At 48.0% G+C, this 25013-nt stretch overlaps 1 protein-coding gene across 3 annotated transcripts in view; it reads left to right on the top strand.

Annotated features, from left to right (window-relative positions):
- Positions 1 to 25013, top strand: part of Cables1 (Cdk5 and Abl enzyme substrate 1) — a 103595-nt gene that overhangs the window by 34766 nt on the left and 43816 nt on the right. For all 3 annotated transcript variants that reach the window (NM_001415691.1, NM_001107404.2, XM_087593015.1), the window contains 2 exon segments: positions 8908 to 8979; positions 13206 to 13298. In NM_001415691.1, coding sequence (NP_001402620.1) covers positions 8908 to 8979; positions 13206 to 13298 — 165 coding nt within the window.

The following is a 25013-nucleotide window of genomic DNA, read 5'->3' on the forward strand; positions in this document are numbered from 1 at the left end:
GGGAATCCGGTATGTTCCATAGAAAGAGTAGAGTTCTTTATCCATAAGGCCTGTCTGACCCTGACTTTTAAAGCCAGTACATTTGCTTTTCCTAGTTTGACCCCTCTGCACGTTTGACCAGCCTGTGTCCTCCAATCGAGGGAGGAACTTTTCTTCCTCTGCAGCTCTGAGCGATGTAGCTCACAGCCAGTGACCCTCGCTCTGCCAGCCTCCGGAGTTCCTGAGACTCAAAAGTATCCCAGGCCTCAGAGCACACGCTTTTTAATCCTGGTCCTGTGGAGGCAGAGGCAAACTGATTGCTGGGAGTCCCAGGCTAGCTGTCCCAAAATGAAACAAAACAATAACAACAATCCGAAAACCAAAAGCTGAGGAACTGGGCATATGCCTTCAATGTGACACAGTGCCTTGTCTACTTGTTTCTCAGCCCCTTGTCAGAGGGGTTTGAACCCGTCCCAGAGGGACTCACTATGTGCTTCCGATGACACGCCCATTCACTGCGATCTAGGCACTCCACAAATGTCCTGTGTCCCATTGCAGAGCCTGGGTACACAGAGTAGCCTGCAGAGGCTGACAGTGAATGTCTGGCCAGGTCGTAAATCCTGTCAAAGCTGTCTGACCTAAACAGCTAGCACTTAGTGCAACCTCACACCTTGATTTTCTAGGGTTTGGCAAGTCTGTTGAGAAACCTTCAGGCAAGAAAAAACCAGCCACGCACGGTTTGTATTCTCTAGTGACAGTTGAAATCTTTTTTAACCCACCTACAACAGTGTAGAAACATCATATTTGAACAAGCCAGTTGATGGCTCTTGGCGTTTTGATTTTAATTTGATTTCTTTGCCTGATTCGTCAGCTAGAGACTTAAAAAATGGGTTTGAAATAATTTTTTTGGCTTGTTATATTTTTTTAAAAGTTAGAATCCTAACCACTTATTTCTTTTTTAAAAACTTTGAGATTTTTTTTTTTTTTTGGTTCTTTTTTTTCGGAGCTGGGGACCGAACCCAGGGCCTTGCGCTTCCTAGGTAAGCGCTCTACCACTGAGCTAAATCCCCAGCCCCAACTTTGAGATTTTTAAAGACTTTCTTTTATAATTTCTACATTCTCCCTTCCCTATCCTCCCTCCAAGTCTTCCCGTATACCCCTCCTCTTTGCCAAATTCATGGCCCCCATTTTCATAGTTATTTTATATAATATATATATTCTAAGTATATATAGAAATATATATATATTCTAAATGTAACTTTCTAAGTCCAATGTCACCTGTTTGTATGTTTGCAGGGCTAACTGTTTGGTGTCAGATAATTAGTTAGCATACTTTTCCCTGAGGTACCTTCTCTTTTTTGTAAAACCGAACCTGATTTTCTTCCTTCATGAGGAGTCCAATAGCCCTTGGGAGTTTCTAACCACTGTTGTCTGTATTTGGCATGGCTCTGAGTTCAGGAGAGTCCGCTGGAATCTAGAAAGGAGGTTGGTACACACAGTAAACCAGCTCGGAGTCCTTTGCCCAGTGATTGACTAGCGGGGAGGGCATGGGCTTGGCTGGGTCTGAAACTGTTGACCCAGCACATGCAGAACATCAGTGTCCTGTAGATTCCAGCTACCCTGTGGCTTCTTACACTCTTGTTACTAGGTGAGCAGCTGGAGGCTGTGCTCAGTTCGGAACACTTTGGATGACGTTTAATATCTATAGCAATCGGGCAAAGCATGCATTTGATGAATGCCAGAAAAGGCCATTTCGCTTTGCAACTTAAGTCCTGTCTCAGGGAAGTGATTTGACTTCTGCCAAAGGTCCTTTTGTAGCACAAGGCCAATAAGAGCTTAACTTCCTTGCTGAATGCAGGACGAGCTCAGAGGGCTGTGGCCCTCAGCAGAAAACCCTCAGAAAAAGAAGGAGGCAATGCCACCACTCCAGTTTAGATTTTGCTTTGAGAGCCTAGTCCTTGCAAAGCATCATTTTCAGAAGGGACGCATGAGTGATACCAGATCAGGTTTATATACAGCTCTGTACTTATGGGCTCCTTTCAGTAGCAGCTTCCACAGTAAACCAAGGACAAATGGCAGCTGTGTGTGTGCGTGCGTGTGTGTGTGTGTGTGTGTGTGTGTGTGTGTGTATGTGTGTGTGTGTGCACGTACATACACGCGGGCATGTGCACATGCTTTGGGAACAATACAACTGTTTTGTAGAGTGAAGACTCTCTTACGCAGGGTGCATGAGCCCAGGCTTGAGGCTTGTTCTCAGTAAATAAGAAGTTTTCCCAAATCGTACAAAGGAACTTTTCAGCTGCCCAAAGTCCTGCTCTGGCTTCTAGGCTGGCAAGCCTCAAGCATTTTTTATTGAGCACCCCAAGGGCCCGAAGCTTTTAACGCCTTTGATTCTGTTACGAAGCCTGGGGTTGCAAGCTTTCCTGGCTTGTAGGGTAAAGATGAGATTTTGCATTATGCAGACCCACCTTTCCTCATTCAGCAGTGGGAGACTTTCCAAGAGTGGGTTCTAGGCCTTGTGAAACAGGATGGAGACTCAGACATCCAACATTGCTCACTGATTATACAGAGAGATGTTTGGGAATACCCCTCTGCCTAATGAAGTTCTGTAGCCAGCAGGCCTGATTGAATACCTACTGTTTGCTCAGTCTGGTCGCTGAATACCCAGGAATACCCAGGAGAGGCTGGCACACCCCTGTCCTAGGCAGCTCAGGTGGTTTGAAAGAGAACAGCTCCCATGGGTGCATATGCTTGAATGCTTGTTTCCCAGTCAGTGGAAGTGTTTGGGAAGAATTAGGAGGTGTGGCCTTGTTGGAGGAGGTGGGTCACCGGGGGTCAGCTTTGATGTTCTCAAAATCCCATGCCATTCCCGGCGAGCTCTCTGCCTGGCCCTTGTGGGTCAGTATGGGAGCTGTCAGGTCCTGCTCAGGCTCATGCCTGCCTCCTGCTGCCATGCTGCCTGCCATCATGGTCAGAGACTCACGCTCGAAGCTGTAAGCCCTAAATGAATGCTTCTATAAGTTGCCTTGGTTGTGGTGTCTTATCGGAGTAATAGAACATTAACTAAGGCAGAAGACCTCTGTCTAGTCTTTGGTCTTGTGGGGCAATGCGGGGAGGAAGATTTCATGAACACGTGACAGAACTCTAAGGCAGATAAATTATATGCTTGGGATAGTCTTAAGCACACACTAAAAAATTCATGTTATTTATTTTTCGTTACAACAACCATCTGAACAGATGCGATCATCATGTGCTTGGTTTGCCACCCATTTATGTAATTAACCAAGGTCTCTGCCTTCACTTCTCACCCCTGTGAAGAGATGACTGTGCCCTCTAATAGTGCAAACTCATAGGCAGGAAGATAGGAGCTCAAGGCAGGAAGTGTCTGGCCCGGCTGCTCCCCAAGGTCCCGACCTGTCCACCAAGCTGGTGTTTTGGTTCTTGTTCTTCTGGTCCTGTGTGTGTGTGTGTGTGTGTGTGTGTGTGTGTGTGTGTGTGTGTGTGTGTGTGTATGAGAGAGAGAGAGAGACAGACAGACAGACAGACAGACAGACACACACACACACACACACACACACACACAGAGACATGCGTAGGTACTTCAATCCCATTTGTGCTAGAAACTCACCGGGTGCTCCTTAGCCTCAGTTCTCCATGCTAAATGGCCTGCTTTCCTTTGCTCCTTGGCCTTTGTAAGGTCTCCCTGCAAGGATGAACGAGACAGTTCTGCTCAGCGACTGACTACAATCACTTCCAGTCCACGTGTGCTGATACAGGAGAGTAAGGGGATTAACTGTGTCACTCACTCTTGACCAGAACAGGATGTTGGAGGTGACCTTCTTTAGTGGGATCAACTGTCCTGCTCATTAGAATCCCCTGATGGTTTTAAAAAGAATCCCTTCAGCCAAGCCAGACAAGTAAAACTCTCTGGAGGCCGGCCCAAGTCATGTCAAGGGGCATTCCAGTGTGTAGATAGGCTCGAGTGGGTTGGCTTAAGGTACCTTCCTTGTTTTACGTAGGACACAGACTAGTACTAGTACTAACGTCAACGTCCAGTACATCTCAGACTGGTTCTAACTCGTGAGCCCTGAATTTCCACTCCTTGGGCAGTGCTCACTACCTTGCCTTGTCTTTCTAAGAGAGCCACTGAGCTGCCCTGGCCACATATGGATTCTGCCTTCCCCTCACTCTCTCAGCGACACTGTTGGTCACTAAGAAGCCGTTCAGAATGATCGGACCGTGGAGCCCACTTGCCCCTGGACAGTTCCTTTGGATAGATGGCAGCTGTTTCTACCCTAGAAATGGGACAGTGGCCCTCTTTTGTTCAGATGCTTCAGGGATGCTGGTCCTAGGCCCTCCTCTTCCAGGTCTGTATCTGACCTTATTGTCTACTGTGTAATTCTCTTCTCCTACCCACAGCCACTTCCTCGTAACCACCAGTGGATGCAGACGAAAGTGTTAGAACACGGCTACTCTGCCCGTCTCTCGGTGCTTGGGGTATACAGTGACTTCCCTGTAGATGAGCTGTGAGTGTGTAATCAGGAGTAATTTGGCTCCTGTAGGTGTATTCAGATGTGCAGATAGACTGTCATGGGTAGTGGCAGCTCCTTTCCTGATCAGAGTCTGGCATTCGGTGCACAGTGACGAGGCTTTCAGGAAGCTGGCTAGCACGTGGACGTTAAGTGTGAACCACACTGGGGTCGATGTGGCTGGCGTGGTAGGTCCTCGCTGTGATCGTTAGACAGGAAGAGGACCTGTAGGTGCATGCTCAGCCTGCTAGTCATAAACGTTTCGGTTTGGTGGCGTCAGCATAGAGTGCTTTGCTTGCTCCTTGCTGCTCTGTTATCTGCGGCTGGTAGAGTAGCATGCTATTTTGATCCAAGGCTAAGTATTCTTTCAGTCATTAAAATACACAAAGACCTCTGCTGGCCAACTGTGCCTATGATAAAGGGACGGTCCGGTAGTGTGCTTAGCCAGGAGAAAATGCAGGCTGGAAGCAGCTGGTCAAGTTGGCCGGCCACCACCCTCATCCACCTCATCCAGGCAGGGCCCTGAGGTCAGAGGGTGAGGGAGGTGTTACTACAATCTAGCATGGCAAGGGGTGGAGTTGAATACTGACTAGCTCATGGAATGCGCCCTTCTGACAGCAGCCAGCTCCTTTTCTCAGGAAGTGCAAGACTTGGTGTGGTTTGTCATGGCGCTGACTACTATCCTTTATAGAGGCTGGTAGCAGTCATTTCTCAGTTGTGTAGCTCTGTCTCAAAGAATATTGATAAATGAGGGAACCGTGCCCACTGATTTAAAGGAACAGGTGAACATTCGAGTTTGAGATTTCTCTTTCCCCTTTAAAGAGTTGAAGCCTTAGGACTGTCTGACTGCTCATCTGTCTGATTCTGTCTGTCCAGTTAGCTATACTGCTCTAACAAACTGCCAGTTGCTAGATAGCTTATAAATAAATGAACTTGTTTCCTCACAGCAGGTGGCTGGAAGTCTGTAATCCAGTCTGCTGACTTGGAGTTCAGATTGGCGAGAGCCCTATTCCGAGTCACCGACTCCTCTCCCACGTGTCTTCATGGGGCAGAAAGGGAACTGGAGTGTTTTCTTGGGGCCTCTTTATAAAGGCAGCACTCCATTCCTGAGGGGTCCTCCCTTGTGACCTAGTTGCCTCCCTGAGACTCACTTCCTAATTGAGTGTTAAGCTTTCATGTAAGCCGTGGCGGGTGGGAAGCAGAAAATCCTTATAATGAAATAATCTGCATGCGTGACTATACATGTTCAGCTCACGAGGAAAATACCCAGTGTGCTGATCTTACAACAACAACACAACCTGAAGGTTCTTGTAACAGTACAGGAGATGTATTCTCACTCAACATGTTCCAAGCATGTTTCCTGAGTGGGAGAACTGAGCTGGGTGTAGCTTTTCCACAGGAGTGCCACTGGGATCTGCACTTCTGTGGACCAGCTGGGCTTTGTAGGGCAAGCAGCTAGAAAGTGGTGAAGGAGCCTGGGGGAGTGGGGCAGCTCCTGATTCCGGTGCCATTTGGCCACTCTTCCTTCTGCCCCTGTGAAAGGTGTTCTCAAAAGATGAAGGAGCTTGAGGGATTTCAGTGGAATTTTCCCCAGTGGTTCTGTGGACTCTTGTTTGAAGGTCGGCCTCTAAAGAACAGGGTCAAGCATGGGCCAGGCCAATAAGCCATGCTGGGTAAGCCGGCTGGCAGACACCAGTATCTTCAGTAGCTGTGGCCACAGAGCTTGCAGGGACCTGCTAAGGGTGACTTCAGAAGGGAGGGCAGCCCTCAAGGGGAGCAGTGGTTACATCACATTCAGCAAAGCACTCCTCAGTGTTCACCCCAAAATGCTGTTCTACGAAGCGGGGCTCAGAGCACAGCAGGATTGGTTGAGACTTCTGGTGTCTGTGACGCACATCTGCTTGTGTCTGTGTTGTTATCTAGCACTGTTTAAGTGAGCACCTCTGTTACTATTTTATTTCTATCTTAAAAGCTTGGGTAGCATGAGATATGTACCACTTTCCGCTGATGAGGTGTGGCAGTGAGGTGGGCATGGAGGCGGGGCATGGAGGTGGGTGTGGATAGAAGTGCAGTGTTTCTTAGCCTCACAATGAAGCTGTTTGTCCTGTGTGTCACCAAGAGAGTGAGGATTATCTTAGGAGATCACTTAATGCAGTTGGCACGTGAACATCTAAGACAACTTAAGCTAAAGCAGTCTAAAGTTAAAAAAGAAAAAACTGGGTGTATAATGTGGGGGAGGTATCTTTGTATATTCCGTTAACACACGATAGGCCCCGTACCCAGGGCCTGTGAATCCTTGTTCTAGTAAGACACCTTTGCCTGGGGGAAAATGTGTAGTTCTCCTGAGGAACAGCACCCAAGGTTGTCTTCACATGTGTGGACATCCACATACATGTGTAGACATCCACATACATGTATGGACATCCACATACATGTATGGACATCCATATACATGTGTGGACATCCACATACGTGTGTGGACAGACACAGGTACATAAATGATTGAATCTCTTCCCACTCAGGAAAAGAAGGGACCATGGGGCAAAATTGAATATCCATTATTCCTGAGTTATCAGATCTTCCCTTCTTCCCTCAAATTACTGGCTGTGAAGTGGTCTTCATTTAGATAGATTTATTTAAAGTTACCACCAACTCTTCCTGGCTGTATCTTACCAGATATTTCGAGTTAACTAGGACTGGTTCTTATTCAGCCTGGCAAAAGAAACTAGACTGGTGGATTTGGGCATACGACCTGCAGTTCTTCAACAACCCAAAAACGTTATTGTTGTGCGTGATCATGTTCACTGTTTACTGTCTCCCGCCTCTGAGGATTGCCCTTGAAGAATCATTTGTTTCCAGTTCTCGGAAGTGTCATGGGCTTCCCGGGACTAACTTTTTAAATACTATCCTAGTGATCTTGAGGTTTTTAGTAAGATTTGAGGGCAGGAGGAGAGAGTTCAGGTTAAAACACTCGCCATGCAAATATCCAGCATCCATGGCAGAAGCTCGGCTGGCTGACGGTCCTGTGCTCCAGGTGCTCCCCAGAGCCCACTGGCCAGCCAGCATAGCCAAACCCATGACCCTCAGTCTGGGTAAGACACCTTCGCACCTCCACATGCATGCACCCATGTACACATGAGGACAGACACAGCAACACAGATGATAAGATATGCTTTCAAAATCGAATACCCGTCAGTTCCTAGGGACAAATGATGAATATTTGAATTCTTGGCAGTATCACTGGTGCTCAGGCAATCTCAGTGCCCCAGTGATCCTGCGTGTTAGAAGCAGCATCTTGGTATTTTTTTTGTCATGTGGAGGCAACTGAAGCTTGAAACCCGTCATCCACTTGTGCAGTCACCACCACAGAGGCTCTGTCCCTGAGGGGTGTGGTCAAGACACAGGCAAGCAAGATGGGCCTGGCACCACTGAAGACAGCTGTTGACTAAATTTGTTGTGTTTTGTTTTAATTTTATTATTATTATTATTGTCATTATTAATATTAGTAGTAGCGGTGGCAGTGGTGGTAGCAGCAGCAGCATGGCAAGGTGCAAAAGTGCCACCAAGGACATGTGGCTGTTAGAGGACAAATTTGTGGAGCTCATTCTCCCATCAGGGGCAGAGGTCATTGAACCTACCAAGCCATCTCCCTTCTTTTCACGTTTCGTGTATTACCTGAGATCCTATACAATGGTGCCATTTCCCCTCCCCATCCTTTCCTCATATCCTCTCACAGAACCCTCCAGGTTTGCTTTCTCCTCCTTAATCGTTCTTTCATGCATAGATGTGTATGTTTATACATTTATATTCCCAAACACATGCATGAGTGTGTTACGTACACATGCGTGTTTTCAGGGCTGGCTACTTGGTATTGGGTACCAATCTGTGTACTCCTCTCTGGGGACGACATTTCTCCCACCCTTCTGCATTCTTTAGTTCTTGCTGTAGGTAGGGTTGAGGCCTCCTGCCCCTTCTCCCCTGCCCCACCTCGTCCCACACACATCTGTTTGTCATGTTATGGCAGTCATGGTGGTGAGACTATGTGGGCGGAGCTCCTGACATTTTGGGAGACCATGTTGCTCTTACACTCTTTCTGTCCCCGCCCCTACAGTTTTCCCCAAGCCTTAGTGTGTGGGGTGTTTTTGTGTCCATCGGAACTGGATTCCGAAGCTCTGCGTTTTGATTGGTTGTGACTTTCTGTAGTGGTCTCTGTCTGAGGCAAAGACAAGTTCCCTCGGAGAGGGGTGAGGACCATACTTCTCTGTAGGGATAAGGACAGATGTTCCGAGTGTAGTTAGGGATTATACGGTTTTTTGTTTTTCCTGATAGTTACATATTTACACAGTTGTTGATCGGTTTTGTTGTACTCTATTAACCTCTGGTTTTTTGGTCTCTGTAGACGTCGCCTCATCTCCCAGAGATCATCTTTGGAGACCCTGGAAGACATTGAGGAGAATGCCCCTCTCCGGAGGTAAGTTTCCCACACTTCATGTATGTGTATGTTATCAGAGCTGCCATAACATGACACAGATGATTTTTTTAATTCTTGGTCTTCTTAATTAAATTTTAAAAATAAATGTTCGATTCCCAAGGACAAAGAATTTGCAGTGTGGAACCCCAACCCTGGAAATATGTGAAACCTAGGACACACCCCACTGATATAGGAGAGCAGGCCAGTCTGCCTGCAGATTTGCTGGCTGTTTTTCTTGTGGTTGCCTTTGTGGTTGGTACCGGGAAGGTGCTGTCAGCTAAGCCTCAGGTCAAACTAAGCAGGGCCCATATTAACCCTGGTATTACACAGCACTTAAGATCTTAGGCCTCACTCTCAGCAGGGAAAGAAACCAGATTTCCTTAGGAGGTGACCATGACGTCATTCCCTAGCTAGGTTGCTGGGGCAACCTGGTGAAGATCACTGCTAAGGCTCCCTTTGGTTTGAAAGCATTCCGTTCCATTTCCCCTACTGGATTAGAAAAGTGCTGGCCAGGCACATTTTTGGGATGACAGCGATTGCCTGAGCCTGGCAGGTTTCCCTCCCCTAGCCTTGCCCTCTCTGTTGGCCCACATCTGTACCAGGCTTTCCTTGTGATGGAGAAAACACGCGCGTGTTGGTTGGGTCTTCTCCCTGCAGCTCCAAGCTGGCAAGGTAGAGGAGTGTGGTTCAGACCTTTGAAAGCTGGAGACAGATGTTTGGGCTTCACGGGACCGTGAGGTGGACTGCAGACAAGAAAGCCCGTGGGAGGCTGGATGTGCCCGTAGACTGGTGTCAGCCCTCCCCAAACCTGCACCTGTGCCCCATCTGCTTGGCTGCGACCCAAGAAATAGCTTCTCCCACCCCCACCCCAAACCTGGAAAGTGCCACTGCTGAGGGCAGAATGTTCTCCTGAGACCGTTCCTCACCAGTCTGAGAAGCAGAGGGCAGAGCAAAACCCAGTCAGGTGACTGTGAATCTAGTTACTGACATCCCCAGGAAGGGCAGGGTTGGACAGGCTGGACTCTACTTTTGAAGTCTGTTCCAAAAGCCCCAAAGGACTGTTCTATGAGGCCGTTTCCCCGTAGGCGCCACAGTTCCATTAAAGCACAGGGCAGGGAACTGGCTTTAGTCCAAGTAATTTGAGGGTGGAGGAGAGAAAACAATGCTTGCAGGTGGCAAGAAATGGTTTTGGCCTTAGAGCAGTAAGGTCATCTGTACCGGTGCCTCCCCTGCCCCCACCTCCTCCCCTGTACCCCAGCCTCCCCTGCCCCCACCTCCTCCCCTGTACCCCAGCCTCCCCTGCCCCCACCTCCACCCCTTTCCCCACCTGCAGCAGACAGTGACACTGAGAACAGGGGGCAGTGAGGGGTATCTTTCAGGTGATTTCAGAAGCCAGTGTTTGCAGGTGTGTGGTAACCAGGGGTTCAAGACAGAGCTATTGTGTCCCCAGGAGGTAGGGGGCTGAGGGAGACTTAGGCGCCCCTGCAGCCTCCTCTTAGAATTTACCCTGAAGGGCAGCTAATTCTGCTTCAACTGACTTCTCCCAAATCTCGGTTACAGAGTACAGTCCTGAATTTCAAAGGAAGTTTGTGTACATGTAAACATCTAAAAGCAACCTTAAATCAAGGTAGTTTTAGAAGTCTTTATTTCTCCAAATAAACTTAAAGAGTAAAACAATAAATAAAATTAAAACAAACAAACTTCTTAGGCCAGTGAGGTGCTCAGTGGGTCTGAGATGCACAGTGGGTCTGGTGGTCTGAACCTGATCCTTGGACACAGGTGGTAGAAGAGGAGGGAGCCTGTGGGCTGTCCCGGTGGCCTGTGCGAGTCCCATTAATCGGTGTGTACTATGTACAAGCAAAAAAAAAAAAAAGCAACAGCAGGGGTGTCCGTATTTACTTAGAAACGGCTTGTTCCTTGGAAATGAACAGATGAAGGGGTGTTTATGCTTTGAGTATCCCTTTCTAAGCAGCAACCTCATGCTCCTGGAACCTTCTGATAGAAGGCTAGTGATGTATTTTATAAAACCACGGATATATTTTATCGAGTGTGGTATGGTGGGGTGGGAGGGGTTTCCTCAGTGGGTCCAAGCTGAGGCATTCCCTCCCACACCCCACCCAGGTAGCAGCCATACTTCAGGTGTAGTATAGAATAGAGTTTATTTAGGGAGTTTATTTGGAGACAGGAGTAGAGGCAAAGAAAGAGAGAAAGGAGGAGGAGAGACCAGCCAGGAACATGTGGAGAGGGGGTAGGGAGGAGGAAAGGGAGAGATAGAGAAAGGGGTGAGAGAGTGAAGGGGGTCAGAGAGAGAAAAGGAGCAGAGTCGGGAGAGAGAGGGAGGGGCCAAACAGTCCCTTTTACAGCAAGCCAGGCCTACCTGGCTGTTGCTAGGTAACTGTTGGGCGGAGCTTAGAAGGAACGCCAACAGTTTGGAACCTTCAGTAGACCTAAGTGGTCGTTCTGGAATCAGCGTGGGGGCAGTGTGGGGTTCTGGGTCTGCTCCTCTTGAGCCCCAGAACTAGGAAGTCTCAAGTCTGTAGAGTAGGACGATGGAGCGCTGGATACAAACTCCGCTTCTGCCTGTTCTTTACTGCTTCAGGCAGAGCTCTGCAAGGCTTCTAAAGAAAAAAGGAACACACAGAACAAAACAAAAAAACTAACAAAACCCCTCCATTTAGGACTGAATTCACAGCCTTTAATAAAAAAAATGCTGCTTTCTTTTTCTTTTTTATCTTTATTAACTTGAGTATTTCTTATTTACATTTCAGTTGTTATTCCCCTTTGGGCCAACATCTCCCTAACCCCTCCCCCTAAAAGACGCTGCTTTGAAAAATGTAGGTCCTCCCCCTCCCCCACAGCACTTGAAGTTTGCATGACTCTGTGTGCATTTGCATGTTACGTACACTCATTCCAGTGGGTTATTTGGCATTTATGAAACACACGCATATATGTAGATAGTCACTTAATTTTAACGTCTATTTTAAAAAAATCACTGTGATTTGCACTCTAAGAAAGGGCTTTTGGAAAAGCTGGTGTCTGCTAGAAAGGCTGGTTACGGTAGATGGGGATGAACCAGGCCTGGCTCCATCTGGAGACTGCCCTGGGGGGAGGAGTAAAGACTAGGCTTGCTCTGTAGATCTAGAACCTTCCTTGTCCCCCAGTCCAGTTCCCACATGAGCCCCTCTCCCTCCACCTCTGCTGAAGCGCAGCCTTGAGACAACTGACTGAATTCAGATGACGTCCCACCCACATCCCCACCCAGAGCTCAGCGTGGCTTTGGGAGCCTGCACAGTGCTTTTCCAGACTTGTTTTTGGAAGTATGAGGTTATGGGCATTCACGTCCTATAGCAGAAGCCATAGTCGGAAGGACTTACGTAGAAGGGTCATAATTCCTTTTGTCAAGGACGGACAAAACTCCAGCCCTTCGTGGTGGGCTTTTCGGCTTTGGTGGTGGTGTCTGTGTGGTGGTTCTGTAAGGTAGACTTTACCAGGTTATTTCAATAATCCTTGCGTACAGTATGCTTCCCTCATCTCGTGGTGCGAGGGACGCACAGGGAGATGCCGCCTACTCTCGGGCAAATTTTATTTTATTTTTTAAATTCAGGTCGCCTTGGTTCAATAGATGTTTACTTATTAAAATTTATTCTGAAGCTATAAAGTGGAGCAGCAAGTAGCTGGGTCCTGATTCTCATTCAGATTTAAGCTGTGACTTCCCAAGTGGAGTCAGGAGTTGGGGCAGTTGTCCAAGGTTTTCAGGCCAAATTCCCTCTGCAGAAGGAAAATGACTCAGAGCTGTTTTTAAAGTGAAATTTGCATGTTCTCCCTCCAGCTCTAAATACCTTCAGTTTACAACCTTCAGTTTCCCTTTACCTGTGCCGATTTAGGAGTTTTCTTTGGGATGACCACAAAGACTGCTGCCCTTGGGATGCATTTAGGTTATATTACTGTAAAGGAGGACAATAGTTTTCATTAGCTAGCCTTTTAGAAACTCATAAAACGTTATCAGTATTATCAAGGAAATTATCCATCGTTGGCTTTTAAAGTTTCCTTGCTCCAGATGGGCTGTGTGTCTTCATTAGCACCCACCCCTCTCCTGGCGGCCTCTGGGTGACGCAGGCCACTTGTCAGCTCTTTCCTTCCTGTCTTTGTGTGGAGATGGCTCAGTTGTCCAGCGGCAACTGACAGTATTTTTTAAATGACTTTTTTTTTGTGTATTTTTTTTCCAGATGTCGAACACTCTCGGGTTCTCCCAGACCAAAGAATTTTAAGAAAATTCATTTTATCAAGAACATGCGACAGCACGATACCAGGAATGGCAGGTACCATTCTAGCGAAGAGTGGATGGGGCTGCTGGGGATGGGGCTGCTGGGGATGGGGCAGGGGGAGGGGCAGGGGAGGGGAAGGGGGAGGGGATGACCAGGAATTGCAGGTGTCACTCACTCTAGCACAGAGCTGCTGGGGCCAGTGGGAGGGCTCCAGGGCCAAGCAGAGCTAAGCTAAGTTTTCATAGCAGATCCCACATCCCCAGACATCTTGACCCAACCTCTCTGGGATCACCCAAAGGAATGTGGAGAATCCATGTTCTAAAGGCCTCCTAAGAGGCTTAGACTAGCAACTATGTTTTTGATAGGGCACAAGTAAGTTTTAAAGAAAACTGTCCAGAGAAACAGTTGCTTTGTTGGACTTGTCTTCCATGCTCACCGGCTCTGTCTGGCTCGACAGGAAAGGCTGCCAGATATGTGCCTGAACTTGGCTTCCGCTGTGGCCTAGGTGACTCTTTAGATGGCCAGAATCTGGACTTTGGCTGTTTCTGGGCCTGCCGACATCTACTGGAAAGCTTTCTCCATCATTCATTGAATAACAGTTATGGTTGAGAGTACACAACCTTAGTGTTAAGCCTCTGCGGAGGATAAGTAGATTGGAGTAGTTGTCACCGTGCCTGTAGTCCAGTGGCTGAAGTTCATTCATCTGAGGCCTCTGATGTCCATGATGCTCCCCCGAACCCCAGAGCTAACCGTCATCCTAGAGCAGAGGACCAGGCCCACCTCATGTGATATGATTTCTAGAAGGCTGAATGGTCTCATTAACACTCCAAAATGAAGTTGTTAAGCAGTCTCTCACAGAGGCTCACTAAAACCCAGCATTCCTGTGATTCTAAGAGTAGAAGATACATTTTACATCTTGTGGAATAGCACTAAGAAGTGGGTTTTTAAAAGCCTGCCTTTTTTAACATACCTATTTTTTTTTTTTGAGCCTTATCGGGGAAAGGAACATAATTTTGTAACAATCGTGATGGTTCCAGAACAGCACAGTTGAGGTTTACTTTCTGCAGACTTAGAGTGGATTCTCCCATTACGGTTCCCTAGCCAGTGTTCACTGATTATTCTGAATTTTTGTTTTCACTCTGACACTCCCTGTCGCATCAGTGTGCCACACTCATTCATTCACTTACCATTTTTGTTTTCTTGGAGCCTGTTTCTAGTGCCGTCTTTAGTCTTTAATTTTGTTGGTTTTTTCCTGTTATTTTTTTAACCATAACATAAACACAGAAAGGCTACAGTTTCCCCCCGCCCCAAAAAAAAATCAGTGGCAAGCCAAAGAGACAAGTCCAATGAAAAGGATTCCACTTTTAGTCCTGACCATCCAAGCACAGCATCAGAAGATTCCTAGAGGTGGTTAGGCAGCGAGAGGACGTAGCAGAGCTAATAGCGGATCAGTAGGATGAGATTTCTAATGTACAGTGTGGAGCTGTGTCCCTCTACACCCTACCTAGGAACCGCAGTAACTTTTACAGTCCAGGGAGGCTGCAGGATCGGAAGTTCTGATAGTGAGGGATGAGCCAATATCAGGAGACTTGGCCTCCCTGAAGATCTGGGACAAGTAGGAAGGGTGGAGATCAGAACTGTAAATCCTCGGAAGAACCACAGGCTGTAGGAGTTCCTGCTCTACCTGTCCTAGGTGAGCACAGGAAAAGGCCACTGAGGTTCCCTTCCTCCCTGGGGTTTGTCAGTAAGAGTGGGTGGATTGCCCTTATGTGAAACAAAACTGGAAGGGAATGGAGGAAGAAAACTGGATCTCTGAGGTATGAGAGAGAAGTTGGTTGGGTTGATGGATGGGAGGAACTGGGCTGGCCCCTTCAGAAAGCAGAGTAGCACCTTGGCCTGGCCATAGGAAGCACGCAGGAAGCACTGCAGAGTAGATGTACCCAGACAGTGAGGTGAGCTGCAGGCCCAGCCTGCTGGGTTGAGGGATCTCTAGTCATGTGCTTTGAGGGGAGGGATCTGTGTGGTGGCTAAGGTTTCTGGTGCCCCTGCCTCAGGAGTAGTGAGTGTTTGCCTCAGGGCCCCATACTGATCACTGCCCCACCCCGGCCCCTCCACCCGCTGTGTGCCCACTTCCCAGACCTCCTGATGATTTCCCATAAGTGCATAGCCTAGTTCCTCAGTCTACAGTGCAAACCTGGGCCCTTGCTCATAAAACTCATCGAGCAAAGTTCCAGACATAATTTAGAAGTAGAAATGAGAGAAAGGCACCCCAAAACAGAACGGTGTATAATGGAGCCAGTATTGTAGCATCAGAAAACAAAGCAACAAGCAAGCCTCAAACCTGAACTTGTCTCGTAGTCTGTTGTACCCCAGTGTCTGCTGAGGAACAGCATCTCTCTGTGACTCAGATGAACCTAGCTGGCCTGTGAGGTAATAGGAAGCACCTCGGATAGAAGCATGAGGTTACCATGATGGGTTCACATTTGAGTTCTGATAAATTCCGTGAGAGGTTTTTGTGTGAGGAAAAACTGTAGAGGGAAACAGAGCTGAGCCTCTCCTGCAACTGGGCAAGCTGAAAAGGACTGTCCCCTGAGACCGATGACAGGCCAGCCTCTGAGGGGGAAAGGGAAGCCCTCACCTGATCAGTGCAGGTGCTTGTCCCTGGAAGGTGGGTGAACTGCGAGGAGACCTTTTGTCTAGATCTCTCTCACACAGGACGCAGGTTTGTGCTCCAGCCCTGGGGAGAGAGGGTCATTTTGGGTTTATAGTAGGAAGGAAAGAGTACGCCCCAGACTAAAGCACGGACTCCTATGGCAAGGGTTATTTTGCCAAGAGTTGATAAAGTTGCAACTATCACCAGTGGAACTGAGTGCTTTCTGGGTGCCAGGTTTGAAGAACTTAATGTTTTGTTTTATGAACTCAGACTCAGCAGGCAGCCCAGGATGGCCTCATACGACTTAATCCCAGCACCCAGGAAGCAGAGGCAGGCAGCTGCATGTCTGAGTTCCAAGCCAGCCAGGGCAACATAGTAAGACCTCCAAAACCAAGAGCTTCAATAGGTAGCTGAACATGATGATGCATGCCTGAAATGTGAGCATTTGTGGGGAGGGGAGAGGTTCACAAGTTTGAGGCCAGCCCTCAGGCTGTAGGAGTATGTAGGAATCCCTGTTGGAAAGACCAAGGGCTGCAAATATGGCTTCCTGATGTAGCATTTGCCTAGCATACACAAGGCCCTGAGTTTGAAGCACTGGGAGAAAGTAATAACCCCCATTATTTATTGCACACAAGAGCTTAGGTGACTTTGAATGAGTTGTAGTTGAATAGCTGTAGAACTCAAGGAATGAGAAGAATCAGAAATCCAAATAATCAGGGTTGGGGCTGGAGCTTAGAGCTAGAGCACTTGCCTAACACGTAAGGCCGTGGGGTCCACCCCCAATACTGCAGAAAAGTAACCCAAAGAATGACTTTGATATGGAAGCCATCCCTCTAGTTTTCGATAAACAGAATAATGTGTGACCGCCAGGGTGTCTGTCCCCTACCTCGGTCTCAGGAGGCTTTGACATTGCTATCGAGCTCACCTTCAAAGTGGAGGTGATGACCTTTACAATCAAAGTCCTTCAAGGTGGAAGACAGCAGCAGGACGGTGAGATATGTCATTCATTTGCTTTGATTGGCTCTGGAGGTAAAAATGGGCCAAAAGTCAAGTGCTAAAAAAGACCATCAAACCATCAAAGCCTCCCCAGAGCCTCCAGAGGAAACCAGCTCTGTGCTACCTGCAGACCGTCTTGGTGTCTTGACTGCTGGAATCAAAGACAATAAGCTTGTGTTGCTTTAAGCCACTGACAGTTACCAAGGGTGCTAGAAGAAGAATGCACTGGTTAGTCCCAGTTAGAGCAAACACTGAAAGGAGGGGAGGAGGAAGAGTTACACACAGCCCAGGTCTGGGACTGTAGAGCTCGACCGCTTCACCACAAGAATGTACGATGGGAGCTGGCAGTCCACTCAGCACCACAGCAGGTCGCAGAGCAGTGGGTAGAAAGTCACAGCTACCCTAGCCATTTCAGTGAACGCCAGGCTCAGTGAGAAACCCTGCTCAAAAGATAAGGTGAGGAGTGACTAAGACAGCCTCTGGCCTCTACAGGTGTACACACAACACACAGGCCAAGAAGAAAAGAAGGAGAGAGAGGAGGAGGAAAACTAGGGACTCTTGGTCGTGATAGATGGGACCATGAAGTGGTTTACTTGCCATCGGAAACAGACACAAGTTGCTCAAAACAGCAATTCACTGAGGAGTTGTAATAGACAGTAAGGCGTGTCCTTAGAGGAATTGAAAAGCATCCAAACCAGTACAGCCTTCTTCATGGAAAGCAAGAACTGGAAAGAACTGGTTCAGGGAAGAGTAGAAAAGCAATCATGGCTATACACAGAGGGTGCCATCCAGCCATGATGGGGAGCTGCACCAGCACACAGTACAGCTATTGTGAACCTTAAGAAAAGCTGTGTCGTGAACAGACTAAGCCAGACGCAAAGGTCAGATGCTATAAACCACATTTATATGAAATATGCACCAAATCGTGAGAAACAGAAAACAGATGAGCTTCGTGGGGGTCCCAGGGAGAGGGCACAGGGTGATGGAGAAGCTGCGAACGGTGATGTGTGCACACATGGTGGCTGGACCCAGTCATCCCAAGGTGCACTGACAAACTGTCTAGTGACATGTTTTACAAAGCCATTCTCAGAAGAAGGGATGTATGATGAATATGTTGGAGGGGTTGATGGCACAAGGTCAGCGAAGGTCAGCGAAGGTCGGCTGCTTAAGCCTCTTCAGGTAGAACTGGAAAGTGTAGGAACAAAGCAGAGTGCCAGGCACACAGTAGGTGCTCACTCACAGTGCACAGAATTTTAAATGGAGTTGCATTTTCAGGACTAAACCCTGGGGATGGAAAGAATTAGCAATATGAACTGATCTCCGGCCTGCACACCACGAAGCCTTTTTTTTTTTTTTTTTTTTTTTTTTTTTTTTTTTTTAAGTTCTAAGCCTAATGCCAGGCAAATGCTGCCTTAAAGTCAAAAAGAGTCTGTGGCAGAGGGTAAGTTTTAATTATCAACCCAACAGGCCTCCGGCTACTTGCTGGCAGAGATGAGGAACAGATGGGGGTTGGGGGGTTTAGAAGAGAGGTTGCTAGCCATCCACATGAGTTCGCTGTAGAGAAGTCTTGTTAAATTAGCTTCATTTCCTCGTTGATGGAATAACTAGGTTAGTAAATTAAGAGACTGCTGTAGACATTACATTTCTTGATTTCAGCAAAATGTTAGGCTGTTCTTCATTAAGCAGATCCCAGTGGATGGACTGGAAGGAGGACTGGGGTGGTAGAGCCTGAGTCTGGGCAGTGGCTACGTTTTGCTAGCTGATCCCCTCAGCTAAAGGGGGCCGGCATAGAATAGCTGGGGGGAAGCTGGTTTCTGCACACACACACGCAAATGCACACGAGAACGCGCACACACACACACACACACACACACACACACACACACACACACACACACACACGTACAGAGAGAGAGAGAGAGAGAGAGAGAGAGAGAATGAGAGAATGATATGAGAACGAGGGTTCAGGAGATCTTTCCCACTTTCCGCCATACTTGTCTTACGGTGTAGAGCTTTTCACCTCCCACCACTCCCACCAAGAGATGGAATGTTTTATGGCCAGGTGATTGCATTGAAGTTTCACCTCCCTTCTTTTTTTCTTTTTTCTTTTTTAAAGATTTATTCATTTATTATATATAAGTACACTGTAGCTGTCTTCATACACACCAGAAGAGGGCATCAGATCTCTTTACAGATGGTTGTGAGCCACCATGTGGTTGCTGGGAATTGAACTCAGGACCTCTGGAAGAGAAGTCGGGGCTCTTAGCCACTGAGCCATCTCTCCAGCCCCTTCACCTCCCTTCTTTAGCAGCTTACTGACTATATAGCATGCAGCGGTGAATGTGTACAATGTCTCCTGCCAACGCCTGCTCTGTATGGGTCTTATAGAATGCATCCATGAACAAAACAGTGGTCTTACTTCAAGAGTCAGAGACTAAGAGACAGGATGAATGAGTTAGTTCGTACTGGAGATACAGGGTAGACAAACTGAAGCCACCGAGGTAAGCAGGAGAGCGTGGAGGTGTGCTGGGGACCCGCAGAAGCCCTGCAGTGGAGCATGAAGGCTGTGAGGGAGCCAGCCCTGGGACACTCCGGAAGATGGAGGACTGAACATCCAGGTGTATTTGAAGAACTGCAGGAAAGACACTGAGGTAGGATAGAGTGAGAAAGGAAGCAGGAAGAGGAGCTGGACCCTGAGAGACTGGGGGTGTCTGTACACGTACAGAACTGGCAACACAGGGAACTGAACAGAGACAGGTTTGGGGCTTTGGAGTAGGTGGGTGCCATCTGGCTTGTCTTTGAGTACAGTCATTCAAGACAAGCAGAAGTCAAGGACAAAGCACTGTGGGACACTTAGTGTAACTTCTGTAGAAAACTACAGAGTGGGTGCATGTGATCTCTTTAAAATGGATTCACTTTGACGTGAAGTTAAAAAAAAAAAAAAAAAAAAAAAACGACTCAAGCGGGGCTGGAGAGAGATGACTGCTCTTCCAGAGGTCCTGAGTTCAATTCCCAGCAACCACATGGTGGCTCACAACCATCTGTAATGGGATCCAGTCCCCTCTTTTGTGTCTGAAGACAGCTACAGTGTGCTCATGTACATAAAATAAATTTTTTTAAAAAACGACCCAAGGTTGTTAAAAAGCGGTCCACAAAGTTTGTGGAGAAAGAGGGGGCCGTCTTCCCTGTGCTAAAGTACCTGAACACCCTGGGGTAGGGTGGTTGCCAAGGGGAGCAGCCAATCATCACTAGTGCCAGTCTTCACCAAAAGGCCTGCTGTGTACCAAGGGGAGAAAGTTAAACCTAAGTCGGTCATCGGGCATAGATGCATTGGGATAGCAGGTGCTTGCACAACCTCCTAGGACAAGGCTACCTGGGACGACCTTGAGAGCTCATTGCTGGACAAGTGGACCTGAGCCACCCAAATGACAGGCTCCCCATGCTGAGCATGAAAACTGAAGGCAGACAGTGGCTGGCATGACACTTCTCATCTGTAGTCCTGTTAGGAAAGATGAGAACTTCCCTCTTGGTATTCAACGCCCTCGAGACTCCCCAGTCTTTGGAGCACTAAGCTGGTTGGCTGTGAGTGCCCAACTGGGAACTGAGGTGGTTGCTCCATGCCCTGAAAGTGTCACCTCCAGAGACTGCTGAGAGAGTCATTTCCTGATTAGGAGTTGCTGCCTCTTGTGGGAGGGACTCCCAAAGTGATTTAGAGGTCTCAAGATGGGAGGAGTAAAGAGTGACGCTGTTGTCTTCTCTACAACACAAGATTTCAGCTCCTTTTGCCAGCTTCTTAAAGTAGCTGAAATGATACTGCAACCTCTTCTTCTGGACCAGCAATTTTTAGAAGGGAGAGGGGCAGCAGGGTCAGAAGGACAGAAGGCCTGGCTTGTGACCTCTTCACCTGTAATCCCTCAGACTAATGCAGTTTAAATTGGAGAAAATAGCACATTTCAAAAACTACACTGGATTGATCAAAGCGCCTCCAAGAAGACAGGCGCTGTCACTCTTCTTGCTGAAGCAAGAGCATGAGCTGCATGGATGGCAAGGGTTTCAGGGATGGCAGGGTTGTTCCGCTTCACCCTTCTCAGAGCTTAGTGTTCATGACCAGACAGGCTCTCACGGTCACTGCCATGCAGGGAGGCCCGTGGGTGGTATCCCCAGTCATCTTCAAGGAAACTGAAGTCCAGGGGGACAGTGAGTGGACTCGAGCCTGGAGGACCCTCCTGCAGTGTCCCTGCATTACCAAGGCTCCCTGTGTGCTGTGCTTCCCTGCATCTTCCCTCCATTGCTGGTGAGGGAGGAAAGATACTTGCTGACAGGCTGCGGCCAGAGTGCAGGCAGCCAGGTCAACCCCACACGCACTAGGCTCACAAGAATTGGGTTGTTTTGTTTTTTTTTTTTTTTAAGCACAGAGGTCCTCTGAATGTGGGAGGATAGGAAGCCTGCAATCCCATCGCTTGAATGACTTACGGTGGGAAGATCATGCCCCCACAGCTTGTCTTTAAAAGTCCCTGCACAAGCAAACAGGTTCAGAGGTCTGACACAGATGCACGCCTACTTGCTAGAGTGAGGTAGGATTATTTGAGGACAACTTGGGCAACATAGCAGGACCCTGTCCCAGAACAGACAAAACCAGTCTGTAAAAAGCACAGAAGCAACACTGGCGTGTATGTGAGAGTGTGACCGTGTACGTAGGAGTGTGGTGTGATTGAGTGTGAGTGTGTATGAGTGTGTGCGATCATGACTGTGTGTATATGAGCCTGTGGCTGTAGGAGTGTGTGTGATTGAGTGCGAGCGCATGAATATGTGAGTGTGAGTATGAGTGTGTGTGTGTGTGAGTATGATTGGATATGTGTGAGTATGAGTGTGTGTGTGTGAGTATGCTGTCGGTGTGTCTGTCTTTGGCCTGCAGGTCCTTCCTCGTTGTTCTCTTCAGCTAGAAATGTATAGGAAGTTAAGAAAAGTCAGAGGAAAGGGTTAGTACTGGGAACCAGTTCCATCTGGACCAGATCTTCCCGGAGGGGCTCATGTTCGATGTTTTCCCTTAGTTCTCTAGTCCTTCCACTAGGAAGGTCTGTTTGTGACTTCAGAATCTCCTGCTTCACCCTCTTGCTTGCTGGGATCATAGGTGCCCGCCACCATGCTAACTGACGGTGAGTGAGTGTTCATTCTCTGCTTGGTTTCTGGGTGGCCTGGAGCTGGGGGAGGCTTGGCCTTGGTACCAGCGGTGGCTTCAGGCTAGAGTCATAACTCACTGTGGCGCCAAGTCCTAGAGGAGCTCTTTAGTCTTCCTAGGAAACGTCTTAACTTCTAAGCCATTACTTCTGCAACCCCTTAACTTCTCTGATCTGGGTTGGTGGGCCCCGGATTCGTATGCTAACATCCTAATCCCCCTACCTCAGGACATGAGCTCGTTTGGAAATTGAGTCATTGTATGTGTAATTGGGTAAACTGGGGTAATGATGGGTTTAGAACTCAAAATGGTCCTCCTGTCCAGCCTCCAAAGTGCTGAGATTACAGATTACATCATACCCATCTTATTTTTGTAGTCCTTACTGGGCAAGTATAGCTAGAAGCCATGTGTACAGGGCATGGAAACAGACTCGGGTCATCCATGACTGAGTGTTGGCATGTCCAGCTCGTGTGGATGGGGAACAGCTTTCCAGCCAAGTGTGCAGTAAGTGGAATGTGGGCGAGTCCCATAGTAGAGGGCAGAGGGCAGCATTGGTTGGTCCTAATCAATCATTCTCTCTCTCTCAATCAATCAATCAGTCAATCAATCAATCTCTCTCTCTCTCTCTCTCTCTCTTTCTCTCTCACTCACTCTCACTTTCTCTTTCTCTCTCTCTCATTCTCACACTCACTCTATTTTGTCTTCTTTCCCTCCACTCAGGCCACTCCCTCCACTTCACTCAGCCACTCCCCCTTGGCCACACCCCTCTCAGCCACTCCCTCCATTTGGCTACTCCCTTCCCTAGCCCAGACCTCCTCTTTGTAAACTGTGCTTCCCTTTCCCTTAGGCTACTACCTTCAGTCTAGTGCGGATGTTCCTCTTCTGTGTGTGTGTCAATCAGTGTGTCAGCCTGCCTCCCATCCAACAGTAAAACTTTGCAGGGATAGGGCTCTGGCCTGTGTAGTCATCAGATCCCCAACACTTAGTGCAATGTCTGGCATTGAAGGTGTGTTCAGAGGGTATCAGTGGAGGGGCGGGTTGGGGAAGGACAGGATTATATAGCCTGTTTCTCAGAAATCTCCTGCCCCCCTAATTAGATGGGAGCCCTAATTAAATGGCGAGATAATCGTCAGCTCCCTAGCATGCAATAAGGGCCAGGTATGTGGCAGGAGTAATTAGGAGTGTGAGCTGCTTAGCACAGGTCATCAACAAGCCAGTCTACTCAGGCTGGACCAGCTGACTTTCAGCCGGTGGGTTCCTGAGGTCCCTGTAGATAACATCACGAATCTTTCATCCTGATTCATTATTCTTGCCTGCTAGAATCCCACGCCCCCTAGAGTCTGACCCCGGTACCAAAAATTTATACCATGCTAGCTCTGCTCTGCCGTCCACAGGCTTCGTTCCAGCGCCTTTTCTCAGGGCTTCTCTTTGCTGCCAATTCCCCACACAGAGACCGTCTCTATCCCACTTCCGGGTGGAAGGGAACAGCCTTTGTGAAGAATGTTCTTGGAAGCCCCACAGATTTCTGCTTTGCCATTGAACTTAGATGCAGTCCATCCAACCAGCGGGGGCTGGGATAGTTTGAAGGCGGGAACTCATCCTCCCAGTGGCTGGCGAGTGTGTAAATAGGCCGTACAAGAACATTTTCTTTTCGTTCTTGCAGTTTTCACTCAACACGCATTATGTAATTGCCAGCTTCAGGCTCAAGAGAAAGCAATCAAGTCTTTCTTCTCCCTGCTTTTAATTGAGCTTTGTAAGAAAGAGGAAGGAGCGGGTGTGGGAAAGGTGGTGTAAGCGCAGCTGGGAAGAGTGGGTTTTCCAGATACTGCGCTGGTCTTTTGACCCCTGGTGCCCCTCTTCAACACTTTGTGTCCTCTGGGAACAACAAGCGTAGTGTGCACACACAGAAAGAATACAGCCAAACTCTAGCCGTATCCATTTCCTGGGCTGCCTTACAAAGTGCCCAGAGCTGGGTGGTTAAAACAGCACAGCAGGCTTCTGTCATTTCTGGAGCCTTGGCTTACATTCTCCCTGAAGGCTTTAGGGAGAACTATCCCTTCCCTCCTCCATCAGCAGCAGCTGTAGGCATCTTTGTCCCTTAGCAGTATCACTCCTCTCTGTTGCATGATCTCTGTGTATACCTAGGTGTACAGATCAGCCTTTCCTTGTAAAGACATCACGTCTGGACTCCACCCACTTTAATGTACCATTCCACCCTAAGTCCCCACTACCACCCAAGGCTGTATCCACGGACATGGCAGCTGGGATTTGCCCAGGGTAGTACCATCCGTCAGTGTGTTCTCTCGCTTCTCAGGTGTGGAAAGACTGAGTTTGGAAAATAGATTTCTACACATGTCCAGTTCTTGCTTTGGACCCTGGATTGTGCTTAGATGTCACTGTACTGCCCCACAGGTGTAATATTTGTTTCTCCATTAAGCTACGTGCTCATTTTTTAATATCTTGGTGGGATATTTCTGATATTTTGGGCTAAGGATGAAGTTTCTCAAGACCAACAGACTCCTCAGGGGCAGGAAATGGAACAAGAAGACAGCATTTCGGCATCAACAGAGCACGTGAAGATCGTAGATGGTGTTACACAAGGTCCATCGCTGGACTGAGGGTGTGAAAACAGATTCTGTGGAAAAGCACGTCTGTGGAACATTTGTGCTTACAAGTTAGTTGTAAGATTCCCTGAGTGGCTGCACTTTCCACTTTCCAGAGAAATGATCCTCTGTGGATAAGAAACTCGGCTCTGTTGAGCTGCTAGACAAGCTCTGAACCTCCTGAAGGTTTTAGAAAATGTTGTGTATTCTAGAGGCAGTGGCCCAGCCCCATGAAGTTTTGTCCGTGTTATCATGAGCAGGTCCCTCTTCCTGGGGTCGATGCCACGTTTATGCCCTCAGCTTTCTAGAAAACTTTCTGGACGTTTTGGCTTCAGTAAAGT

This window comes from Rattus norvegicus, chromosome 18 (assembly GCF_021556685.1).
Source record: "Rattus norvegicus strain SHRSP/BbbUtx chromosome 18, alternate assembly SHRSP_T2T, whole genome shotgun sequence".
Classification (NCBI taxonomy): Eukaryota; Metazoa; Chordata; class Mammalia; order Rodentia; family Muridae; genus Rattus; species Rattus norvegicus.